At 36.7% G+C, this 22694-nt stretch overlaps 1 protein-coding gene across 1 annotated transcript in view; it reads right to left on the bottom strand.

Annotated features, from left to right (window-relative positions):
- Nucleotides 1-6873: 6873 nt before the first annotated feature.
- Nucleotides 6874-22694, bottom strand: part of LOC128028762 (1,4-alpha-glucan-branching enzyme-like) — a 133310-nt gene continuing 117489 nt past the window's right edge. Inside the window, exon 16 of the mRNA XM_052616081.1 lies at nucleotides 6874-8392. Coding sequence (XP_052472041.1) covers nucleotides 8330-8392 — 63 coding nt within the window. The 3' untranslated portion in view covers nucleotides 6874-8329. The remainder of the gene's footprint in view (nucleotides 8393-22694) is intronic.

Below are 22694 nucleotides of genomic sequence, written 5' to 3'. Positions count from 1 at the left end.
CGCGTGCACTGTAAAGAGTTCCTTATTTGCATAGGTACATTTATTGATATTCAATCTGGAGCTACCTTTTCTTGTCCATCTGTTCACGTCGTTTCTGCTTATGCAACTTAAACTGATAATAACCCTTTCATAGCCTACGCAATTCTCTAAGGTCTCTCTAAATTATCACCATGATCCAAACTTTGCTGAGAAAACATGTTTTACACAATCTACCTCATGCCTTCTGTCGTCTGATTGAAAGTTCACGCTTTATTAGCAAATAAACTCCTTTTACCTGTGTTTTACTGTAAAATCATCACTATAGCCTATACATATATATATATTTTATGTTAGCTCAATGTTTACTTAAAACATACTAATTGAGCCATTAAAGCCTGATGCATAAAATATAATACTCAAAAAGAGAACATGCAAAAAAAAATAAAACAAATTATTGTAATTACTGTAATTTCATATGCCAGACTTTACAGGGATAAGTTATAAACAAGTTATAAAGCTTGTGTCATACAGATGCACTATATGAATAACCCCATACAGAAACAAATACTGTACAGTATTGGCGAGCAAGAAAAACTATGTTTATATAGATTTATAAAAAATTTCCCACTCAGATTTGACAAAGGGTTCAAGTTGGCCATTTAATTTAATGCATTGTCCAACAGAAAGTTGCATGATTTGAAAGTGAATTAAGCTCTGTGTTTACACCACTACACTATTGACAACATACAATGGACAGGTTATGCCTGTGAAATTTCACCAAAATTTTGTGAACTAACCTTTAGATGCATGTGTGTTTTATTATTGTAAGCATGCATCTTTGTGAAGGACATACATGCTTTAAAACTGTTTTAGTGCAAATGCAGTAGTTTTCAGAATGAAGGCATGAAGTAAACTGGCAACAAAATATCCCTATTCATAGAGAATATATTGAGTAAAGCAAGTCAGTTAGAGCTGTATGTATATATTATATTGCTGCTTCCTCATTCTAGCTGATTTCTTCAATGAAACCTTTGATAGTTTGGGTCTGACGATGGAAAAAGGTTCCTCAAAACATGCACCTTATCCAAACTCAGAAACATCTGTTGGCTGACTCACCAATAACACAGGGTTCCTTTGTTGTAAACAACTAAGGACTTTTCCAGAAGTCTGTTCTGAGAGAGATCCTAGTGAATACTTTCAAAAAACATAACATCTTAAAACAGAACTGGGCTACACAGAGTAAAATAGCGGGGATTTTTCAATGCATTTTTCTTCAAGCTACATTGATATGTAACAACAAGTGACTGTCATTATGAATGTGATGTGTAAGCTAAGTATGGTAACCTCTTTAGAATGTTTGCTCTGGATTTAACCACACCAAGTGCGGTGTTATTTAGCACACACAAGGAGCCGTGGCCTGCCATATTTTCTGCAGAGCAATTGGGGTTCTAGGTGTCTTGCTCAAGGCACCTCAGTCGTGGATATTGAAGGTAAAAGAGAGCACTGTAAGTAAACAAGTGGTCAAGTGCAAAGAATGCAAATGTGCATATTGGGCCAGGTCTGTTGATTCATTCAAGCACACACTCAGCACTGTTTTAAATGTACAGCTCCTGAATAGAATTTAAAACATTGAAAGTTGTGGAATACTGAACCAGTTTCAGGTCAGAAACCTTTTTGTAATCTTTTTGTCATTTTAAAAGTGTCAGTATTCATTTTAATGTAATTTAAATGAAATGATCTTGCCCTCTAATACTCGGTGCATTGATCACACCTTTTGATAACACACTGGATGGATATTACATTGTATATCAGTTTGGTAATTTACACTACAGTATTCTTTTTGGTAACAATTTGCACAAAGGAGTTGCACAATATTGGATTTAATATTTTTCAACACATTCTCATGCAGGGAGAATTTGGGGCGTGGCTGCTGTTTACCTTCACCAAGTATGGATTACTGCAGGCTGGAGCAATGGGTGTGGCAAAAGGTAGAAAAAGTTCTTCATGATTGGTCAACAAAGCTGTCAGTCAGGGTGTGGGGGAAGGGTTAGAGCTGGGTTAAGAGTAGTTTCTGGTGTACTGATTCACCTTTCGGCATGCCCATTGCTCCGGCCTGCAGCTACCCCTGAACCAGTGTGGAAAAAGACATTCAGATTTTGTTTGTTGTAATGTTTGGGTTTCAATTGAAACAACAAACTCATGGAGTTTCTTCTCAACAAGTAAGATAAACGTCAAGGATTTCTAATATGTTGAACCTTTTGTTGAAAGTAGTCTACATTTACCTGTTGAGACAGATAAACAAAAATTAAATCGTGCATGGAAATTGGTTGTTTAACTTGGACTACACTATATGGCTGGGGTTCTCAAGTCTGGCCCTCGAGTACCGTTTATCCACTGATGCTGCGTGCCGGATCTGGAGCCGGTGCTTGGCCAAGAGTGGCAATCTTTCAGAAACGGCTCATGTTTCCACTGGCAGGAAGCAGAACCCTCTATGTGAGGGGTCACCAAACTTGGTCCTGGAGGGTCTAGCTCCAACTTTAATCAAACACACCTGAACCAGCTAATAAAGGTCTTACAAGGTATACTTAAAACGTCCAGGCAGATGTGTTGAGGCAAGTTAGAGCTAAACTCTACAGGACATTGACTCTACAGGACAGAGTTTGGTGACCCCTGCTCTACGGCATTGATTGTTAAATATTGCGGAAGGAGAGCACTGGTCTCATCTGCCGACAACTGCTGATTGAGATATTTAATTGTTGTTATTAATGGTGTTCATTTACCGGAACTCAGAAAAATAGTGTCTGTAGTAGAAGCTCCACCGACTGACATCATAGGTTCCCCTGTTCAAGATCAGAAATGTTTCAGGGCCGGTTCAGCATCAGGATCTGAGCACCGTCTCTGGATTTTATGCAGTGGAAAAGTACAGCCTGGTTCCCAATTGGGCTCCGTCTCTGACACCAGCCCTGGTGGAAAAGTGGTAGAGGTTCACTTTCCTGCAGAGTTTAGCTCCAACCGGAATCAAACAAACAGGCAAGTGAGTTTGATCCCGGCTGGAGCTAAATTCTGCAGGAGAGCGGACCTCGAGGACCAGAGTCGAGAATCCCTGCTATATGAACAAATCTACTGGGACAGACTCCTTAATTACTGAATTCAACAACCAGACCCATTAGACTGATTTGAGATGAGCAAAGAGTGTGCAGAACCAATCACCACAGGGTGCATGTCAGTTAGAAATGTGTCTGAGTGATATCAGATTTGCTCTGATGTCATGCTGGTGTAGACTAAAAAATCTTGCCAAAAGCATGACGCTGATGGCACAACTTCATGATGATTGGTTTAAACCATGATGTTGCATTCTCTTCTAAAATGATTGCTTTTGTTTTGTTTCTGATTTTTATAGCAGACATAATGTTATTACGTGTTTAAATTATGTTTGTATGTTCCCAAACACTATGAAGGTACAATCTCTATGTGGGATATAATTTAAAATATACATAAATCATGTGCCTTTATCACACAAATAATAATAGATAGGAACACATTGTTAAGGAGAAATTAAGTGACTGGTGCTTTGTGTGTGATGTGCATCATATTTATTTTCATATAAAAGCAACAGAATGTAAGCTACATTCAGTTTATTAGCAATAAAGTACATGAATCATGGGATATCTGCCTTTGATCTCGTAGTGTCTGATATGCCACGAGATGTCAGAACGGTCAGTCTTGACTGCACTTACTTCCCTCCCTGCAGCCGTCTACTCTCGGCTACATCTCAAATGAGCCTATTGCCACAGGGTTTATAAAATGAAGCACTGACTGCATCGCTTTGGCATTCTGTCAACACTGAGATGACATTTTAGTCCATGAAAACAAAGCTTTTTCAAATAAGATGTGACATATATTGCATTGATAGAAATGTATGATGTCAGAAATGGAATAATATCTTCTAAAAACAGTAGACAGTAGTGCACTGAGATAATCCTACCATTAGATGGAAGCATTACTCCACAAACACCAGTAAGCAGTGACAGAAGGGTGCGTTATTCACTGTTACCTTCATAAACATGAGGACAAACCACAGCCAGTGTCCCTCATGGGATGTTTGGAACATCTGAACAACACTTGATCCCTTTTCCAACCAACAGGGAACAGGAGCTCTGACAAAACCCAAGTGAAAGTTCATTACACTGCCATTATTGGCTGACTCATCAGTGAGATAATGCAAGTTTATCCGACCCATGAGGTTAACCCAGCGCACATTCTGAACGAGGATGATTTTCACGGTGCATCGGTAAGTTGAGACGGAGGAGCAGATGAAGGAGAGCAAAAAAAGGAGGTAGAATAATAAGCATAAAAGAAGCCATTGTCCACATATCAGTGACCTTGCGGGGGAGTCTGAGGTCACAGCTTCCTCTTGATTTCTACACAGTCACAGAGGTGATTAATGACGAACAGCAGACTTGATTAGCTCAAATGACGGGCGAAACAAAGAGCCCCCCCCCCCGTTTAGATTAACACATTCAATTCAAGAACTCTAATGAAAATGCCATTGGTCAGGATGAGAGGTACAATTAAGCACAGCGTCCTCCTTCAAATTCACAATGGTCCTCGTGGAAGAGGCAGATATTTATGCGAAGTGGCCCTCTCAAAGCTTTTAGCATTACAGCGAGTGATTTTAAACCCTTTTGGTGTTACATAAAAGTAAATGAGGTGTTCAGAACTTGTGTTGAACTGATGGGTTTGGAATATGTATGTTTAAAAAAATATAAAACTGACCATACGGTTGAGCAGTTTATAAAAAAGGCCCTTTGCAACAGAAACTGCTGCATTATACACTGATTACAATGGAATTTGTTTCTTGCAGTTTACTTTTTTAAGACTTTGAATTAAAATGTTACTTTGTTTCTTAATTTTGCACTTCATGTATTTATTTTTTTGTATTTCACATTGATTTTTGTGTTTCTCATAATTGCGACTTTTTTATTTCAGTGTTACTTTATATCTTACAATGCAACTTTTTCAAAATTTGCTAAATTTTATATGACGCAATTGACTTTGTTTCTCAGTTGATATTTTTATCTCATGGTATGGCTCTATATCTCTTAATGTCACTTTATATTTCATAATTTAGACTTCATATATATAGTGAATTGTGACTTTATATCTTAGAACTGCAAAAATATCTACTTTGTTTCTCATATTTGCTATTTTATATCTTCGCAACTTTGTTTGTTTCTTGCAACTGAAAACTTTTGTCTCTCAGTGTGACTCCACAACTGTGACCTTGTTTCCCATAATAGCAGTTTTATATTTCATAATTGAGACTTTTTAACCTCACGTTGTGGCTTAATATCTCTTAGTGTGACTATATATCTCATAATTTAGTTTTCTTATATAGTGTGACTTTACATTTTGCAATTGTGACTGTTTCTCATATATATATAAATGTTTTTTTTTTACACAATTTTTTTGCATCTCACATTTGCAACTTCTCACATTAGCCATTGGGGTTTATTAATTCCCATTGAGACAATATTTTAGAAAGTGACTTTAAAACTGCAACTTTTTATTTTATTTTATTTCTCATAACTGGGTGTTTATATCTCAAGATGTGAGCATATCTTGTAATGTAATTTCATATATTGTGATTTGTGACTATTTCTTCCAACTGCAACTTTTTCTCATGATTCCTTTTCACTCAAGGCAGAAACAGGTTTCTATAGATTACCACAAGAAAATTATTAAACATAAACTTGCACTGGTGAGTTACAGAACTCTTTAATAGAGTATGTTCAAGAGGCCTTGAGTAAGTATATCAGTGTGTGAAGATGTGGTTTGTTGTCTGTTTTTAAAGTCTTGATCTACTAATCCCAGTGATAAAGATCTCACTGTCACCGTCAAAGCCTTTTCAAACATCTCTATATACACTCACTGCATTAAGCCCGACCACTCTACAATGCAAATATGCCTGAGATCAATGAAAGCACACACATCTTGACTAAAAGGAAAATATCTACCTTAAAAGCACTAGGAGTTTGCTTACATCTCATAATCAAAGGGATTGTTCTGGTCCTGGCTTCTGATTGGTCAATACAGCAATTCAATCATGATCAAATCTACGATATAGTAAAACTGCGATGAGATACACTTCATCATATCACTGCATGACACCTGTGGAGTATTATGTTTGTTCAGCTCAATCTCACAGGAAAAGGTCATTATTTAACGAGGTGTGGTGATTTTGGATGAATTCAAAAGATGTGGATTGTACGAAAACTTTTAAGATTTTTAGTATATATATTTATAGCCATAATTCAGAAAACTGTAAGATTACGGTACACTGCTGGAAACTCTGCTTTCAGTATATTACTGTTAATTTACAAAAAAGCCGTAATTCAGAACACTCTAAAATTACGGTACACTGCTGGAATCCCTACTGCTAGTATATTACCGTTAATTTACAAAAAAGATGTAATTCAGAAAACGGTAATAAAACTGTAAAATTACGGTACACTGCTGGAATCTCTATTGCCAGTCTATTACAGTTAATTTACAGGACAATTTTTTACAGTGATCAATATATATATATCTATATATCTAAATACTGAAAATCTAATTTGAAGTTGTCCAAATGAATTCTTAGCAATGCGTATTACTTATCAAAAATTACGTTTTGATATATTTACAGTAGGAAATTTAGAAATCATGGAATACAGACAATATAAACATACATACAAGAAAAAATCAATAATTTTTATCCCATACAATGTTTTTTTTTTTTTTTTTGCTATTGCTAAAAATATACCCCACCGACTTAAGACTGCCTTTGTGGTCAAGGGTCACATAAAAATAGGGGACTGCATCTTCCGTTGAAAGCAAAAAACAAGCAAAGTCTTGCTTTCAGAAGTAGTTTATTTCATTTTAGTATGGCTTCTACACACACATGGCACAGTGTTCAACTTTACACACAAATATTTGTTGACCATCACAAGAACCATCCAAACTTATGAATGTGTTTCAAAGCTTTTTGCTTCAGTTAAATAGAACCTTTTAATTAGCTACGATATTTTCATAATCACAAAAATAAGCAGCGATGATGAACTTTCATTCAAGATGGTTTCTGGAAAGCCGTTTTCTCAGTATGACAGATTATGCTACCGAATACTGTATATCTATGTAAGCATCAAGTAAACTGAGGGGAAATTTATATTTCTTTCAACCACAAAACAAGAAGACAGGAGAAAATGAACATCAAGTGTGTCCAATGATGTCTTGAAGAGAGCAGCTTCAGGATTATAATAATTATGATATATATATTTTTTAACACACAGACTCTGGATCTCAAACAAGTTTACACAAATCTGTTATTTTTGACGAGAAAGAAGAAAACACATCATAAAAGATGTTTAAAAAGTAAAATGCTGGACAGTGAAACAACACGACTGTCTTTAACTGAAAATGAATTCATATTTAGTATTAGCACAAGCTATATTATCTCAGCTTTAGTATAAATTAATCAAAATAATTTCTTATTTGGTAAAATTAATATTCATCAAAACCTGGTTATGAATGACATTTTTAAAGGCACTGCAAACCAGCCAGTCAGGAAAAAAATAAATATATATATATAAAATAAAAGTATATTTTATATATATAAAATAAATATGCTTATATATATATATATATATATATATATATATATATATATATGTATGCTTTCGAATTTATGACTTTACACAGAGTTCATGTATTAAAAATATATAATTCAACTTTGTTGACGAGCTCAGCAGTGAACTGACATATAATCAATAAAACATTCTCAAACTATTATTATTATTATTTTTTTTTACTTGGACAAATGAATATATAGTGCACATTAATATTTATACGCAAGTTAAAAGCACTGACACAGCATGTCAGAAAATGCTTGTATCAATTGAACTAGCAGTAAGATGTACTTTTCACGATTACATTATCATAAATACAGTGCTGACTAGTATTGCTTATAATACTGACCACAGTCAAAGTGATTATTTACCTCAACATTATTAAATAGCAATTTCAGTAGTAATTAAGATGCACTCTGGATCAGGCAGAAAAATCTGGCAATGATCTAACCATTTCAAACAAGTTGGGCAATGGGATATTGGGAAACTAATTCTTGATAATCAATAATGTGTGAACTATGACTTGTAGAGAAATGGGGTAGAAGGTATTCATAACAATTTGTACCCAATTCAGTTTGGTGGTGGGCTTTCTAAAGGATGATGGCAAACACGCTGTGAATGGAGGTATGTTGAGTCACAAGTGTGCTGGGTTTCCAATATCTCGGTGAATCGCTGATTGGGTTTCAGTAGCAGTAATCGATTTCCTCGTTGACCAGAACAATCGCGGTTCTGCAGGGAATGTAAACCTGAGAGAGTGGAACAGCCAAAGACAGAATGAGATCAAAGGGACTCAGCATTTGTTTGAGGCAGTGTAGCACATTCTGAAACAATGCATAGCATAAAAAAAGTCTCAATGTCTAAAGTACTGTGGAATGTGAAAAATGTTTCCATGCCCAAGTTAGACCACAGTTATTATTTTTACATTCATGGATTCACAGAGATATGCAGGATGGCTGCAAATTAAGAAAAAACTAAACAAAAGGCTAAATATTTAATAAATGTACACTGAGATGCAATTTCTGTGATTTAATTCATTATCATTAATTCAATAAAAATAAAGAATTAATTAAAAAAATCAAAGCAGAAAGAACAAAATGGGCAAGAGAAAACACTGTTCCATGTAAATGGAACTTAAAGGGATAGTGAAAATTCTTCACCTTCATGTCGTTTCAAACCTATAAGACCTTCATTCATCTTCAGAACACAAATTGAGATATAATTGATGAAATCCGAGAGCTTTCTGACCCTGCATAGACAGCAATGCAACTACCACATTCAAGGTCCAGAAAGGTAGTAAGGGCATCGTTAAAATAGTCCATGTGACATCAGTGGTTCAACTGCAATTTAATGAAGTTCCAAGAATAATTTTTGTGTGCAAAGAAATAAAAAAATAACGACTTTATTCAATGATTTCTTCTTTGACACACGTTCACCACAGTACCGCGATGCATATCTGTGAAGCTGCTGACGCAGGCTTTTTGACGTGGGAATGTCCATCTCTCTTAGTTCATTGTCTGCATGTTCAATAAAGAGTTTGAATAAGTAAGGCTTATGTCATTTTAACATTCTTTGTGCAAAAAATTGCAAGTCTTCCACTCTTGTTGAAAAGTTGAGACATGCTTGCAAAGATGAAGTTTTATGTACAGCATGCGTCTTCCTCTGCTCGTAAACAAGGTGCAGCACATCCTGCATCGGCAGCACCACACGCATAGATTGTGGTAATCTCGTGAAATCATTGTTAAAAAAGGTTATTATTTTTGTTTTCTTTGCACACAAAAAGGTTTCTCGTAGCTTCATAACATTAGGGTTGAACCACTGATGTCACATGCACTATTTATTATATGTCTATGCAGGGTCAGAAAGCTCTTGGATTTCATCAAAAATATCTTAATTTGTGTTTCGAAGATGAACGAAGGTCTTAAAGGTTTGGAATGACATAAGGGGGTGATTAATGACAGAATTTTCATTTTTTGGGTGAACTTTCCCTTTAAATATAGCAAAATAAGACTTGGCCCAATTGAGCTGTACATTAAAATGAAAAGGTTTTAAAAGTATTCTACGATTACGTTTGTTACTTTCTGAGCTGAAATGTAACATACTGCTCTCATGTCAGTATACATCAGATATATGTGAAAAGTTTACATGCACCAAATGATTTTGACAACACTAAATGGGGTAATGGTAGAGGTCAAGAAAAAAAAAATCTCTAGAAATATTTTTTTGTAGAAATTTAAAGGGGGTGGGGGGTGAAATGCTATTTCATGCATACTGAGTTTTTTACACTGTTAAAGAGCTGGATTCCCATGCTAAACATGGACAAAGTTTCAAAAATTAAGTTGTACGTTTGAAGGAGTATTTCTGTTCCAAAAATACTCCTTCCGGTTTGTCACAAGTTTCGGAAAGTTTTTTTTTCGAGTATGGCTCTGTGTGACGTTAGATGGAGCGGAATTTCCTTATATGGGTCCTAAGGGCACGTCTGCCGGAAGAGCGCGCGCTCCCGTATAGCAGAGCAGAGAGAGGCTGTGCACAGACAATCACTGATCAGAGCGAGAGCGTCGCGAAATGTCACAAAAGAAGTGTGTTTTTGGTTGCCAGGGCAAGACAACCCTGCACAGATTACCAAAAGAGAAACAGCATTAAGGGACCAGTGGATGGAGTTTATTTTTACAGAGCATCAACGGAGTTGTGCAAGTGTTTGTGTTTGTTCCCTGCATTTCTAAAATGCTTGTTTTACAAACAAGGCCCAGTTTGACGACGGATTTGAGTATCGTTTATTTCTTAAGGATGATGCAATCCCAACGAAAAAGGGCCACGATCGTGTGTTGGAACCACAGGCGGTGAGTAAAACTGCTTCAAATATCTCTGCCTCCTTGTTAGTGCGTCCCCTCCCATGCCGGAGACCCGGGTTCGAGCCCCGCTCGGAGCGAGTCGTTGCTGCTGCTGCTCTCATTCAGTTTCAGCCTCTGGATCTGATTCTGGATCATAAATAAACGGCTGAATCTGACTGTTAGCCATGGTTTGTTTTGGTTGGTTTTATCCTCACGGTAATGTCACAGCTTCCAAACGCTCTCAACGCTAAAGCCTACTGGCGCTCGTGATTCTTTAGCTCCGCCCACACGTCACGCCTCCAGTCACTCGTGTTTTTCCGGGGAAAATCGGTACAGACTATCTTTCTCTTATGAATATAATAAAACTAAAGACTTTTTGGAGTTATGAAGGATGCAGTACTACTCTATAGGTACTCAAGATTAACAGGATATTGAGTGAAAACGAGCATTTCACCCCGCCCTTTAACATTTGTATTCAATTTGCTTTCTTATGGTTTTTTAAAAACTTTTCCAAGACTTAAATTATACATCTAATTTAGTGTAACCTAGTAAAAAATTTATTTTTCATCCTTATATGAATACTTGGAAGTTTGCACATATTAAATATTTTCAAAAATGTTTGATATTTATGTTTTACAACTTATTAATACCATTTTTTGGGGAGTCATAACATTTTACAACCTGAACTCATATTATTTGATATTTTAAAGACTTAAAGCTGCAGTAGGTAACTTTTGTAAAAATATATTTTTTATATATTTGTTAAACCTGTCATTATGTCCTGACAGTAGAATATGAGACAGATAATCTGTGAAAAAAATCAAGCTCCTCTGGCTCCTCCCAGTGGTCCTATTGCCCTTTGCAGAAAATACATCGCTCACGGTAAAAAACAACCAATCAGAGCTGCGGTCCGTAACTTTGTTTGTGTTCAAAATGTTAAAAAATGTATATAATAAGCGAGTACACCATGAATCAATTTTCTAAACCGTGTTTTTAGCTTGTCCTGAATCACTAGGGTGCACCTATAATAAGTGTTTATATTCGGACTATTTTAGATTGCTTCGGGGATACCGCGGCGGAGTAACCCAGTACCTTTGTGATTCTTCATAGACATAAACAGAGAGAAGTAGTTCCGGCTACGATGTTCTTCCGCAAGACGCAAGCAGTTCTGTTTATTAACCGCTAGAGCGTCACAAGTTACCTACCGCAGCTTTAAACATCTTGACACAGTCATGATGTTCTCTAGTGGCCCTCTCTGTGATATTTTCAAATAAATGCGATACTGATAAAAATACAAACTTTGTAACAAAACTTAAATTTGTAAATAAAATAAATAGACATTGCATTTTAAAGTATACTAGTATATTTTTATAAAACATATTCCAATAATCTTTGTTAAATCACAACTTGGAAAACCTTATTTTTTTTTTTTTTTTTTACATTGATCTAACCTTTCCATCCCCATCCATTCTATTTCACAGAACCATGTTTCTCCTGCAGCAAACCTCTACTGGAATGGAGGATACGTATGTTCACATTGCAGCTGTGAATCCCTGCCCCATGTCTGCTGCTCCTCTGTAAGAAAGCATCCTTCAGGACTCGCATCTTTATATCTCATCCCTCACCCAATGACAATACCGCAGAACATGTTTGCTCGCTATAAATTCCTCCGCCGGTGCAGCGGCACGGGGGCCATGCCGCAACACTGACAACCACAACGGTGACTAATTAATGAGACTCGGCGGTGAGAGACAGAACCGCAGTGCTGCTGGTAAGAGACAGAGCCAGAGTGAATCAACACACCTGTCTAGATAAAAACTACCGTCGCGCAGTGTCAACAACTTTCCAGAGCTGCATAAAACAACGCACGTTTACATGCACGTTTTTAAGCCGATGTTTATTAAGCCGAAAATGCACATGGTCATGTAAACGCGTTAACCCGTTTTCTTTTATCAGAGTAAGCTAATAAACGGCGTATAAACTGGTAGACACAGGTCGTTTTTTTGCGCGGTATGTATACGTAATAACTGTCGGCTTACTGAAGTCTGCACGTGTGATACACGAAAGGAACGAACAATAGTGCAGAGTTAAGCGCATCTAGACAGAGCAAAAGTTTCGAAGTAAAGACAGAAAGAAATATATCACAAAAGCAGACTCTTTCATGACTCAGAAAATCATAAAAGTGTTCTCATCTTGTGCAGCAGAAGTAGAAGTGGTTGAGTCGAAATGCTGCTATGTAAATGCATTAGAGGATAATATTTCATGCTATCGTTGCAAGCTTTAACATCACAACAAACATAATAATAAATGGAATAATCAATGTCAGATACACAAATCATTATATTTTGATGTCACTATAGGGAAATAACCTAATTTTGTAGTCATGAAGTCATGCAAACACAGCTTTGTCAGGTTACTGATGTACATGTAGGCCTAAATGGGAAAACCTGGTTATTTTAATAAGCTGATATTTGTGAGTTATTAGTTTACTGGTGTGCACATTAAAATGCTCAATAATGGTGACAAATAGCAGATTAACAAAGAACAGCAGAGGTCTCTAATGTCATTATTATGGCACGCCACACACATGCTGATGATTGCAACCAATGCAATATGAGACTCATTAATAAAATATGATCATTTAAATAAGATTCTGGCTTTTGAATAGATATGTGTTTGATTAAACGTGCAGTCAAGAATATGCAATGAGGATCAAAGGTTTGGACTCAAATTTAATTGAGATACAATTGATATTAATTGCACTTGGATTCAAAACAGGATGCATACTGCTGGGTCAGTGACAATGCATAACTATTCATTTATTCAAAAATGCATTAAAATGGAATTCACACAGCACTTGAATATTCTGTTTCATGACTCATTATGATTTTTGAAGGCATAAAGACACAAATGTTAAGGTGACACAATGGCCTGATATTACATTGGGATAAAGCCTATTATTCAAGGCATTAATTAAGTATTATTTAAAGTATGTAAAAGTAACGGCAACACTTTGCCATTTGTTAACATTAGTTAACTACATAAATTAAACTAAAAATAAGAAATACTTCTAAAGCATTTATCTTAAGTTGATTCCAACATTTACTACCACATTATTACAATCAAAAGTTGTATATATTAATGTTATATAATGGACCTGAGCTAATATGAACTAACAATGAACAGTTGCATTTTTATTAACTAATGTTACGAAGATTAATAAATACATTAACAAACGTATTACTCATTGTTATTTAATGCACTAAATATGGTTAACAAAAGGAACCTTATTGTGAAGCATTACCATATAAAAATGTGTATATATATATATATATATATATATATATATATATATATATATATATATATATATATATACACACACACACTAAAAATATATAATAAAAAGCTAAATTAATTAGTACTGTAATAGTATACAAATCATACAAAAATAACACTGGTGTGACTCCACAAAAACAAAAGTTTTGTATTTTTATTTTTTGTATTTTTATTTTTTATTATTATTATTATTACCCAGTCATTTTAAATAACACATTTTAGAGCAGTAACGACAATACCGTGATACAGTGAATTTTTTTGTTTAAGGTTATCATACTGTCAAAATCTCATACCAGCCAATGCCTAATTGGGATATAACCTTTAGTCTTTCTCTGAGAACTTTACACATCTAGACAATTGCAATATTTGCTCACTGTTCTTTGTGGAACGGCTCAAGTTCTATTAAATTTGAAGGTGAATATTAAGTAATAAGTAATTCCACAGATTTTCAATGTTGTTTAAGTCTTAAAAGGGTCATATGATGCAATTTCAAGTTTTCCTTTCTCTTTGAACTGTTACAAGCTGTTCGTGAATAAATAAGATCTCTAAAGTTTAATAATAAAATCTCTAAAGATTAAAGTCTCAAACCTAAAGAGATATTCTTTATAAAAGCTAAGACTCGTCCACACCCCCCTAAAACAGCTCGTTTAAACGCCCCCACATGTGTACATCACAATGTGGGAAGAATACACCCCCTAAATATACACGCAAAGAAAGAATGCGTAACTTTATTGTTGATGCCACTGCTGCCACCATGTTGTAAAGATGCTGTGTGTTTTGTTGCGAAAGTGAAAATATTTAGTTTGGCCTTCCAAAAGTGGACACACCTATAAATCAGTGTTTAAGCTGTATTTACAACACTATTCCAGAACAGTTCAACCCAAATATTCAGATGTGTGCAGCGCTTTTTATGGAGAACAGTTTCCTGATCCTGGGAGAGAAGACTATAATGCTGGCTGTTCTGACTTACAGTCTGTAAGTATGTCTTACTTGATGATTCAAACCTGAGTTTTGAGTAGTAAAGAGTAGTATTTGTTGTTTGTCGTTTCTCCGATCACAAATGCAGATATGGTTTTATGTTTACGCAGCACGATTCACAACACAAGGTGTAAAAACACAGTACAAGTCATTATAATCAGTAATTATGTCCCCACTGGATGCAACAAATGCCTCGTTTATAATGGGTTTTAATGTTTTTGTCATCGCATCAGGCATGACAGTATGGTAAGGGATTTAACAATTCAGTGACACACTTGAGATTAGAGCTGTAATCGGGCTTTAAAGGACCCCAGCCCGACAGATTTCGGCCCGAGCCGGACAAGTACATTATGATTGACAGCTTTTTAAAAGCTTTATTTTTAAGCAATTAACAATGCACAACTGATTTCCATGAAAAGCAGAGTCAAAGGAAATTTTGATAAGGAATTTGGTGCAAAGTGTAGACGTTTTTCTTGAATAATTCTTTTTAGGACACTGTGGTTGAGAAACCCTGAATCTTTCTTATAATGTGATGAACTACATTTGCGGATACTCTGGGAGGCTCTGATGCCTCAAATTGATATTTTGTTACATAATGTGATGGCATTTAAGTGTCAAAACACAATTTAGTGCCACTTTATTCCAAACTGACTGTAAAATATTCAAAAAAACACTTTTTGAAAATGATAACATTTCAAGGCTTGCTGTAAGAGCTGTGGAAAGGCTGGCAGGAGTCCTATAGCAGGTGTTTGAAGGCCTTGATGGCACATGTGGTTTATAGTTCTCATTGTGCCGAGCCGCTTTCTGCTTCAAGGGCAGCAAATCATTAGAACTTCTCTTTGTGATCAGCATGAAAGAGAATTTGGAAAGTGAACGAAAAGTACGGGGTCGCCAAACAAATTGAAGATGTACGAGAAATAGACTTAAAGAGGAATTCTGCCTTGAACAGTATCTTGTGGAATGGTGAATTGTTTCCCCACAGCGGGTTTGTGAGGTCCAGAGTTTCAAGGAGGGATCAGAAGAGCTTTTGGGCACTACGCTCCACAACGGGTTGACGGATCAGGGCACATCATGCGTAAAACAAGCTCGGTTCACGAGCCTCGGGGAGATGTTGGAGCCGTATGATGAGCCTCGGGGAGATGTCGAAGCCTGATGATGACCTTCTGAAGATGGGCACATTGTGTAACCTTGTAAAACAAGAACACTCCAAAACAATCCACTGCCTCTTTCTCCCCCTCAAATCCATGTTCACGGGTCTCTGGTGAATACGCTCACCGACTAAACTCTCACACACACCTGTCTCTTATCTCGTCCCTGCTTTTCAAGTGCTTCTTGACTGAAGCAGAGCAAGAAACTTCAGCTGGATACTGATTTATGGAGCGTGGACACAGAGACTGATGATACACTTACACATCTAGCAGAATATAATTAAATACATCAGTTTGAGAAAAAAACAGCAACTATTAAGTGAATGTTTGGATGGTAATGAAATGTGTCTTTTTTTTTTTAAATGACTATGAAAAGAATTTAGTGTGAGATGCTGGTAAATGGTTGAGATGCAGGTGGTGCTGAACTATTAATGATTGTTCATCAAAGTATGAATAGTGGAAACAAAAAAATATATGTGAAATCAATAACGGAGTCTCTCAAATATATGTAATGTATTTAAGCATGTAAATACATATTGAAATTTCTTTCTGTATATATTTGCTTTGTATATTAAAAATAATTTGGAGCTACTCATTCAACTCAAATTGTGAAACTCATGTATTAAATAAATTCAATACATTCACACAGACTGAAGTAGTTTAAGTCTTTGGTTCTTTTCATTGTGAGGATTTTTGGGTTTGGCATGTAGGTGATCAGTTTGTGACCCTGCTGAGGTGGTCTGGAAGCCCAGGTTTCTTTGACAGTGGACTTCAGCTCATCTGCATTGTTTGGTCTCTTGCTTCTCATTTTCCTCTTGACAATAACCCATAGATTCTCTCTGGGGTTCAGGTCTGGTGAGTTTGCTGGCCAGTCAAGCACACCAACAACATGGTCATTTAACCAACTTTTGGTGCTTTTGGCAGTGTGGGGAAGGTGCCAAATCCTGACGGAAAATCAGGATCTTCAAAAAGCAGGTCAGCAGAAAGAAGCATGAAGTACTCCAATATTTCTTGGTAAACCGGTGCAGTTACTTTGTTTTCAAAAAACACAATGGACCAACACCGGCAGATGACATTGCACCACAAATCCTCACAAACTTAACACTGGAATTCAAGCAGCTTGGGGTATGAGATTCTTCACCGTTTCTTCAGACTCTAGGACCTTGGTATCCAATTGAAATACAAGACTTACTATCATCTGAAAAAAAAGGACTTTGGTCCAATGACAACAGTCCAGTTCTTCTTCTCCTTTGCCCAGAAAAGACGCCTCTGATATTGTCTATGGTTCAGTAGTGGCTTAACAAGAGGAATACGACAACTGTAGCCCAATTCCTTGACACATCTATGTGTGGTGGCTTTTGATGCCTTGACCTCAGCCTCAGTGCATTCCTTGTGAAGTTCTCTAAAATTCTTGAATCCAGTTTGCTTGACAATCCTCATAAGGCTGCGGTTCTTTCGGTTGAGAACTTTTCCATTCCACTCAACTTTCTGTTAACATGCTTGGATACAGCACTCTGTGAACAGCCAGCGTATTGGGAATTAACTTTTGTGACTTACACTCCTTGTGAAGGGTGTCAATGATTGTCCGAGACCATTTTGAAGGTTCAGGAAACCTTTGCAGGTGATGAGTTGATTAGCTGATTGGCATGTCACAATATTCTAATTTGTTAAGATTGTGATTCGGTGGGTTTTTTGTTAAATGTGAGCCAAATCATCACAATTAAAGGAACCAAAGACTTAGACTAGTTCATTCTGTGTGCATTTGAATTTATTTAATACATGATTTTCACAATTTGAGTTGAATTACTGAAATAAATTAACTTTTCCTCGACATTCTAATTAATTGAGAAGCACCTGTATATATATATATATATATATATATATATATATATATATATATATATATATATATATATATAAAATATATTAGACACATGACTAAACTTGCATCGTCGTTTTCAAGAACCTCAGTTTTCACAGTCAACATTACAACGCAAAATCAGCATTTTTTAATTCATCCGCTTTGGAGAGCATTTTCAAAACGCTCAGTTTTCCTTGATAAAAATGCCATCTCAGTGTGGACGGAAGGCCAAAATGGAGAGAAAAAGATGCATTTTCAAATGAAAACGTATTAGTGTGGACATGGTCTTAATCACCCTTATGCCCGGGGAGCAGTTGGGGGATCGGTGCCTTGCTCAAGGGCACCTCAGTCGTGGTATTGCTGGCCCGAGAATCTAACCCACAACATTAGGGTTAGGAGTCAAACTCTCTAACCACTAGGCCACGACTTCTCCATTGCAAATGTAAAATGTAGTTCACTTTAAGGACAATCTCTAAGTGCTAAAAACTTTTTAGGGTTGATTAAAAAGAATAAATAATACAAAACTGCAATTTATACAATCTATTACATGCTAAGAGATGTGTTGAACAAATAGCAAGTTCACTGCCAGACATTATGCACATTCTAATTTACTGAATTTCATGTTTCTGAAGGGGGAGAGCTAAGCAGTCTAGTTAGCTCCAGAAAACCTCAAAAGGGGCGATTTGCAGGAATTTTGTAATTAGTGTCTCATAAATATCATTGGAATTCAAACAATCCATTTCATATGCAAAACTTTAGGAAACAGACATAAAAGAGGAGACAAAGTTCACACCAAATTGATGCTGGGGGCAAGAAATTAATATTTGTTCATCACTGCATAGGGTAGTATTTTACACTCGCTCTCTGCCTCTGCAGTCAGACTCTGTATACCTGATTCTGCCAAATGCGCCACGTGTCAGCATGTGCAACGCCTTCAGACTGCAAATGAGAGTTTATTGCTGATGGACCCATTAAAGAGAAGAAACAGGAAAGAGGGAGGAAAAGTTTACGTGGACCCGAGCTGACTTTTAAGCTGCAGCCCTTATATAAATCATGGAGAAAAATTGCACAGAAAGGGACCTAACTGTGGCACCTGCCAACGATCACAATGATTCATTTCTATTTTATGCAGGTGTGTCAGCTCTGAGCTGCGGAAAAGACAAATATCAGAGCGTATCATCGCCAAATCTGCTCTGTTGTCTGTGCAAGGCTTGCTTTATTCCCTACTGGGAATGCTACTGGTCGCACACTTGTTAAAATAAACTTTGCGTTTGGTAGAATGTGGGTGGGAAGCGATATATTGCTTTCTGCATTAATAAAGTGCTGCAAAGGAAGAAAAAAGAGAATGTGTAATTTTGGGGGTTTAATTGATGAAGGCTGTCTTAATACAGCTGGGGCTTCAAGAGGAGATAAAAGAGGAATTTTTGCACAGGGAGCAGAAAGTCTTGCGCATAACCCAATGTACTTTAGATGAAAGTGAAAGTACAGTTAAAAATAAAAGCCAGGAATGTGCTGCAAACTACGTACTTTAAAAACTGAACAACTCTGAGTAATACCAATGAGAAGCTCTGTGTCATTAGGATCCACTAGACCCAAAGGTTTGTGTGCTTAAGACGCAGTGTTGTGCTTGGAAATAGCTATGGCATGCAACCGAATGGAACTGAATGCATCATTATTGAAAGTGGTCAATTTTCCCAAAAAGTGTGCTATTTGATCAAACAGCCAAGTAAACAGCTACGCTACATTCAATATATTTAAAAAATAAAATGTCTGAGACAGTTTTGTTTTTGGAGGAAACGTTTGCGCTTATTGATATTATACCCGTCGTCGCCGTCTGTTTATTTCATTTTTCACATCAAGAGTTTCGTTATTGAACGAAGTAAATATCAGATAAAAAAGGAGTCCCAAAAACAGAAATATCTGATCATCTTCCATATGGCTGTAACTTTATATTACTCAACCAAGGCAATGACTGACACATTTGTATTGCATGTCCACTCCATTTGAAAGCAGGGGATGGACATTTACTGCTAATCACAGAACCGGCTTTACTGACAAGACACGCACGACAATCACATGCAATTTATTATTTATATAATTTCTGTGAACTAGTTGAAAATATTTGAGTCACTGAAATTAATCAAAATCCCCTTTCCTAGTGTTTGTAATCATTGTAGAGAAAAGAGCAGCATGGATATTCTTCAAAATATCGTCTGTTGTGCTCCACAGATAAAAGTACTGTAAGTCACCCACATGAAGGTGGATTTATTGTATTCATGAATTCAGTCTATTAATTTGGTCCCAAGCTATCACAGAAGTAAAAAAACCTAAGCAAACAAACACCAGTTCTGCACATCTTTATTTCAGCACCTTTTAGCTACAAGATTGAGATCCATATGCTCTGCTTAACAATTATTAATTTATGTTGAAAAGTAAGGGAAAATGGAAAGTTTGCTTTTGAATTTTTATGGATCTTATTAAATTGTCAGTAGGCCCTCAGGTAAGGATATTAGGGGATGACAAAGAAAATACTAGAAACTGGGGGAGTGCTCAGAAGCGAGGGAGGAATGGAGACTTGCATCATGAGCTGCAGCCTGAAACAGGGATTTTAAATTTCAAGCTCTGCATTTAATTTCAATAAGGCCTCTGGAAAGAGAATACACAATATGAAAGCTAGAACCTAAGAGATGGAAAAACCTATCTGATGGAGACACGTGACTCGCTAGGTTAACTGAATTATGACTACTATAGATAGTGTTGCACTTCTGATAAATAGCCTAACACTTAAAATGAGCCTAAAGAACAGAAACAATATATAGGGACTTCATGGTTTGAAATGTTTGCATGCATTATTCTAGCAATGCAAGGTTTAAAATGTTGAACATTGCTCCAGTTAAATTACAGACTATTGCCTTGAGCTTCAATAAAAGCTCTTACAGTTTTCAAACACAGGTGTTTTGTCTGCAGATTATGATCAACAGATGAGGACATCAGCTTGTGAGTGTTTTGTTTCTTTTCTCGTTAGATTTTAGTGCTCCTGTCGTTGCTAGGAAACATTTTTTAGCTTACTGTGTTTACCGTGATAGGCGCGTGCTGGAGTCGCGTTTGTTTTTATGTGTAGCCTATTGCGTGTTTTTGCAGTTTCAGTTTGCTAAGTAGTAAGGAGTGGCCTGCTGAATTCAATAAAGAGGTATCAGGTGAGTATATAATTGGATAGTTTCCGTAACTGCCCTCGTGTGAAGATCAATGAGCAAAGACCAGTGACTCCACCACGCAACTCCACCGAGCATGGGCGGCACTAGGGAGGGGCTAGCAGGTGCTTCAGCACCCCCATACATTTTTTTTTTCCTGAAAGCAAAACTTAATATATTATATTAAATAAACAAGTTTAAAATAAAATAAAATAAATAGACTCTTCTCTTCTCAGATGACTCTTCTCTTCCTTCTCTGCAATTGTCTCCACTCCAAAAACGACATAATTCCACAACAAGAGATTTAACAACATTAACTACTGTTCTGATTCTTGCACCCTTTTGTATAAACCTTCTATTATCTGTCCTCCTTCAACAACTCTTACAGCTGACAACTTTGCAAAATTCTTCATAAATAAAACAACAACTATCAACCCACAATTATCCAAGCTACAAACTGACAAACACATAACTACAAAAACACACTCTCCCTCATTCTTCTCTTCACTCTTGGAGGCAGACATTTCAAAACTCATCCTTTCCAATCATCCTACTACCAGTTTGTTTGATCCTATCCCCACTCACCTCTTTCAGGCTATTTCTTCTCCAGTTATACCTGTGCTCACTCACATGATCAACACCTCTCTTCACACTGGTACTTTTCCTACAGCATTTAAGCAGGCTCGGATAACCCCACTGCATAAGAAACTCTTTCTAAATCCAGCACATTTAGAAAAATACAGACCAGTATCACTAATTCCATTCATTGCTAAGACACTTGAGTTAGTTCAACCAACTCTTGTTTCTCACACAGAACAATCTCCTGGACAACAACCAATCTGGCTTCAAAAGTGGCCACTCAACTAGACTGCCCTGCTCTCGGTTACTGAAGCCCTGAGACATGCAAGAGCAGCTTCCAAATCCTCAGAACTAATCTTGGCTGCTGCTTTTAACACGGCTAACAACCAGATCCTCCTGTCCAACTTCATGAAGGCACCTCTCAGGTAGGTCCTTCAGGGTGTCTTAGAGGGGTAAGGTTTCTAAGTAACAATTATTGCTACTGGGATTCCTCAGGGCTGAGTGCTTGGACCACTTATTTTTCCATATACATGTCAGCATTAGGATCTGTAATTCAGAAACATGGCTTTTCCTATTACTGCTATGCTGATGACACTCAACTATACTTCTCATTCGGACCAGATGATCTGTTTGTAGCTGTTTGCAGTGCAGCCTGTCTAAAAGACATTTCTGGTTGGATGAATGACCATCAGCTTCAACTCAAGATTGCTTGTACTCTCAGCCAACCCAGCACTTCAACCCCCAAAAAATAATTATTCAGGATTCATTGTCGTACAAAGCTTTTCAGGTTTAGAAATCACATTTAAATGAATATTTCACCCAAAAATTCCTGAAATGCATTTACCCTAAGACCATCCAAGATGTAGATGAGCTTCTTCATCACAACAGATTTGGAGAAATTTAGAATTACATCACTGTATAACTCTGTAGTGAATGAGTGCCATCAGAATGAGAGTCCAAATGAGTTTTATGCGTTTCGTTCTGAGAACGAGTCAATCTTACGTTCGTTATCTGGCTCGGCTCGGTGTTCATCTGCAGTTCTCTCTTCACAGCAGTTCAGTCAATGTACTGTTTGAGTAAATGAATTACTTTGGGATATTGATTTATTTTAACTCAGAGGGAGT

Source organism: Carassius gibelio, chromosome A15 (assembly GCF_023724105.1).
Source record: "Carassius gibelio isolate Cgi1373 ecotype wild population from Czech Republic chromosome A15, carGib1.2-hapl.c, whole genome shotgun sequence".
NCBI classification, from domain to species: Eukaryota; Metazoa; Chordata; class Actinopteri; order Cypriniformes; family Cyprinidae; genus Carassius; species Carassius gibelio.
The sequence above is the reverse complement of the archived record's forward strand: the minus strand, read 5'-3'. Positions and strand labels throughout refer to the sequence as shown.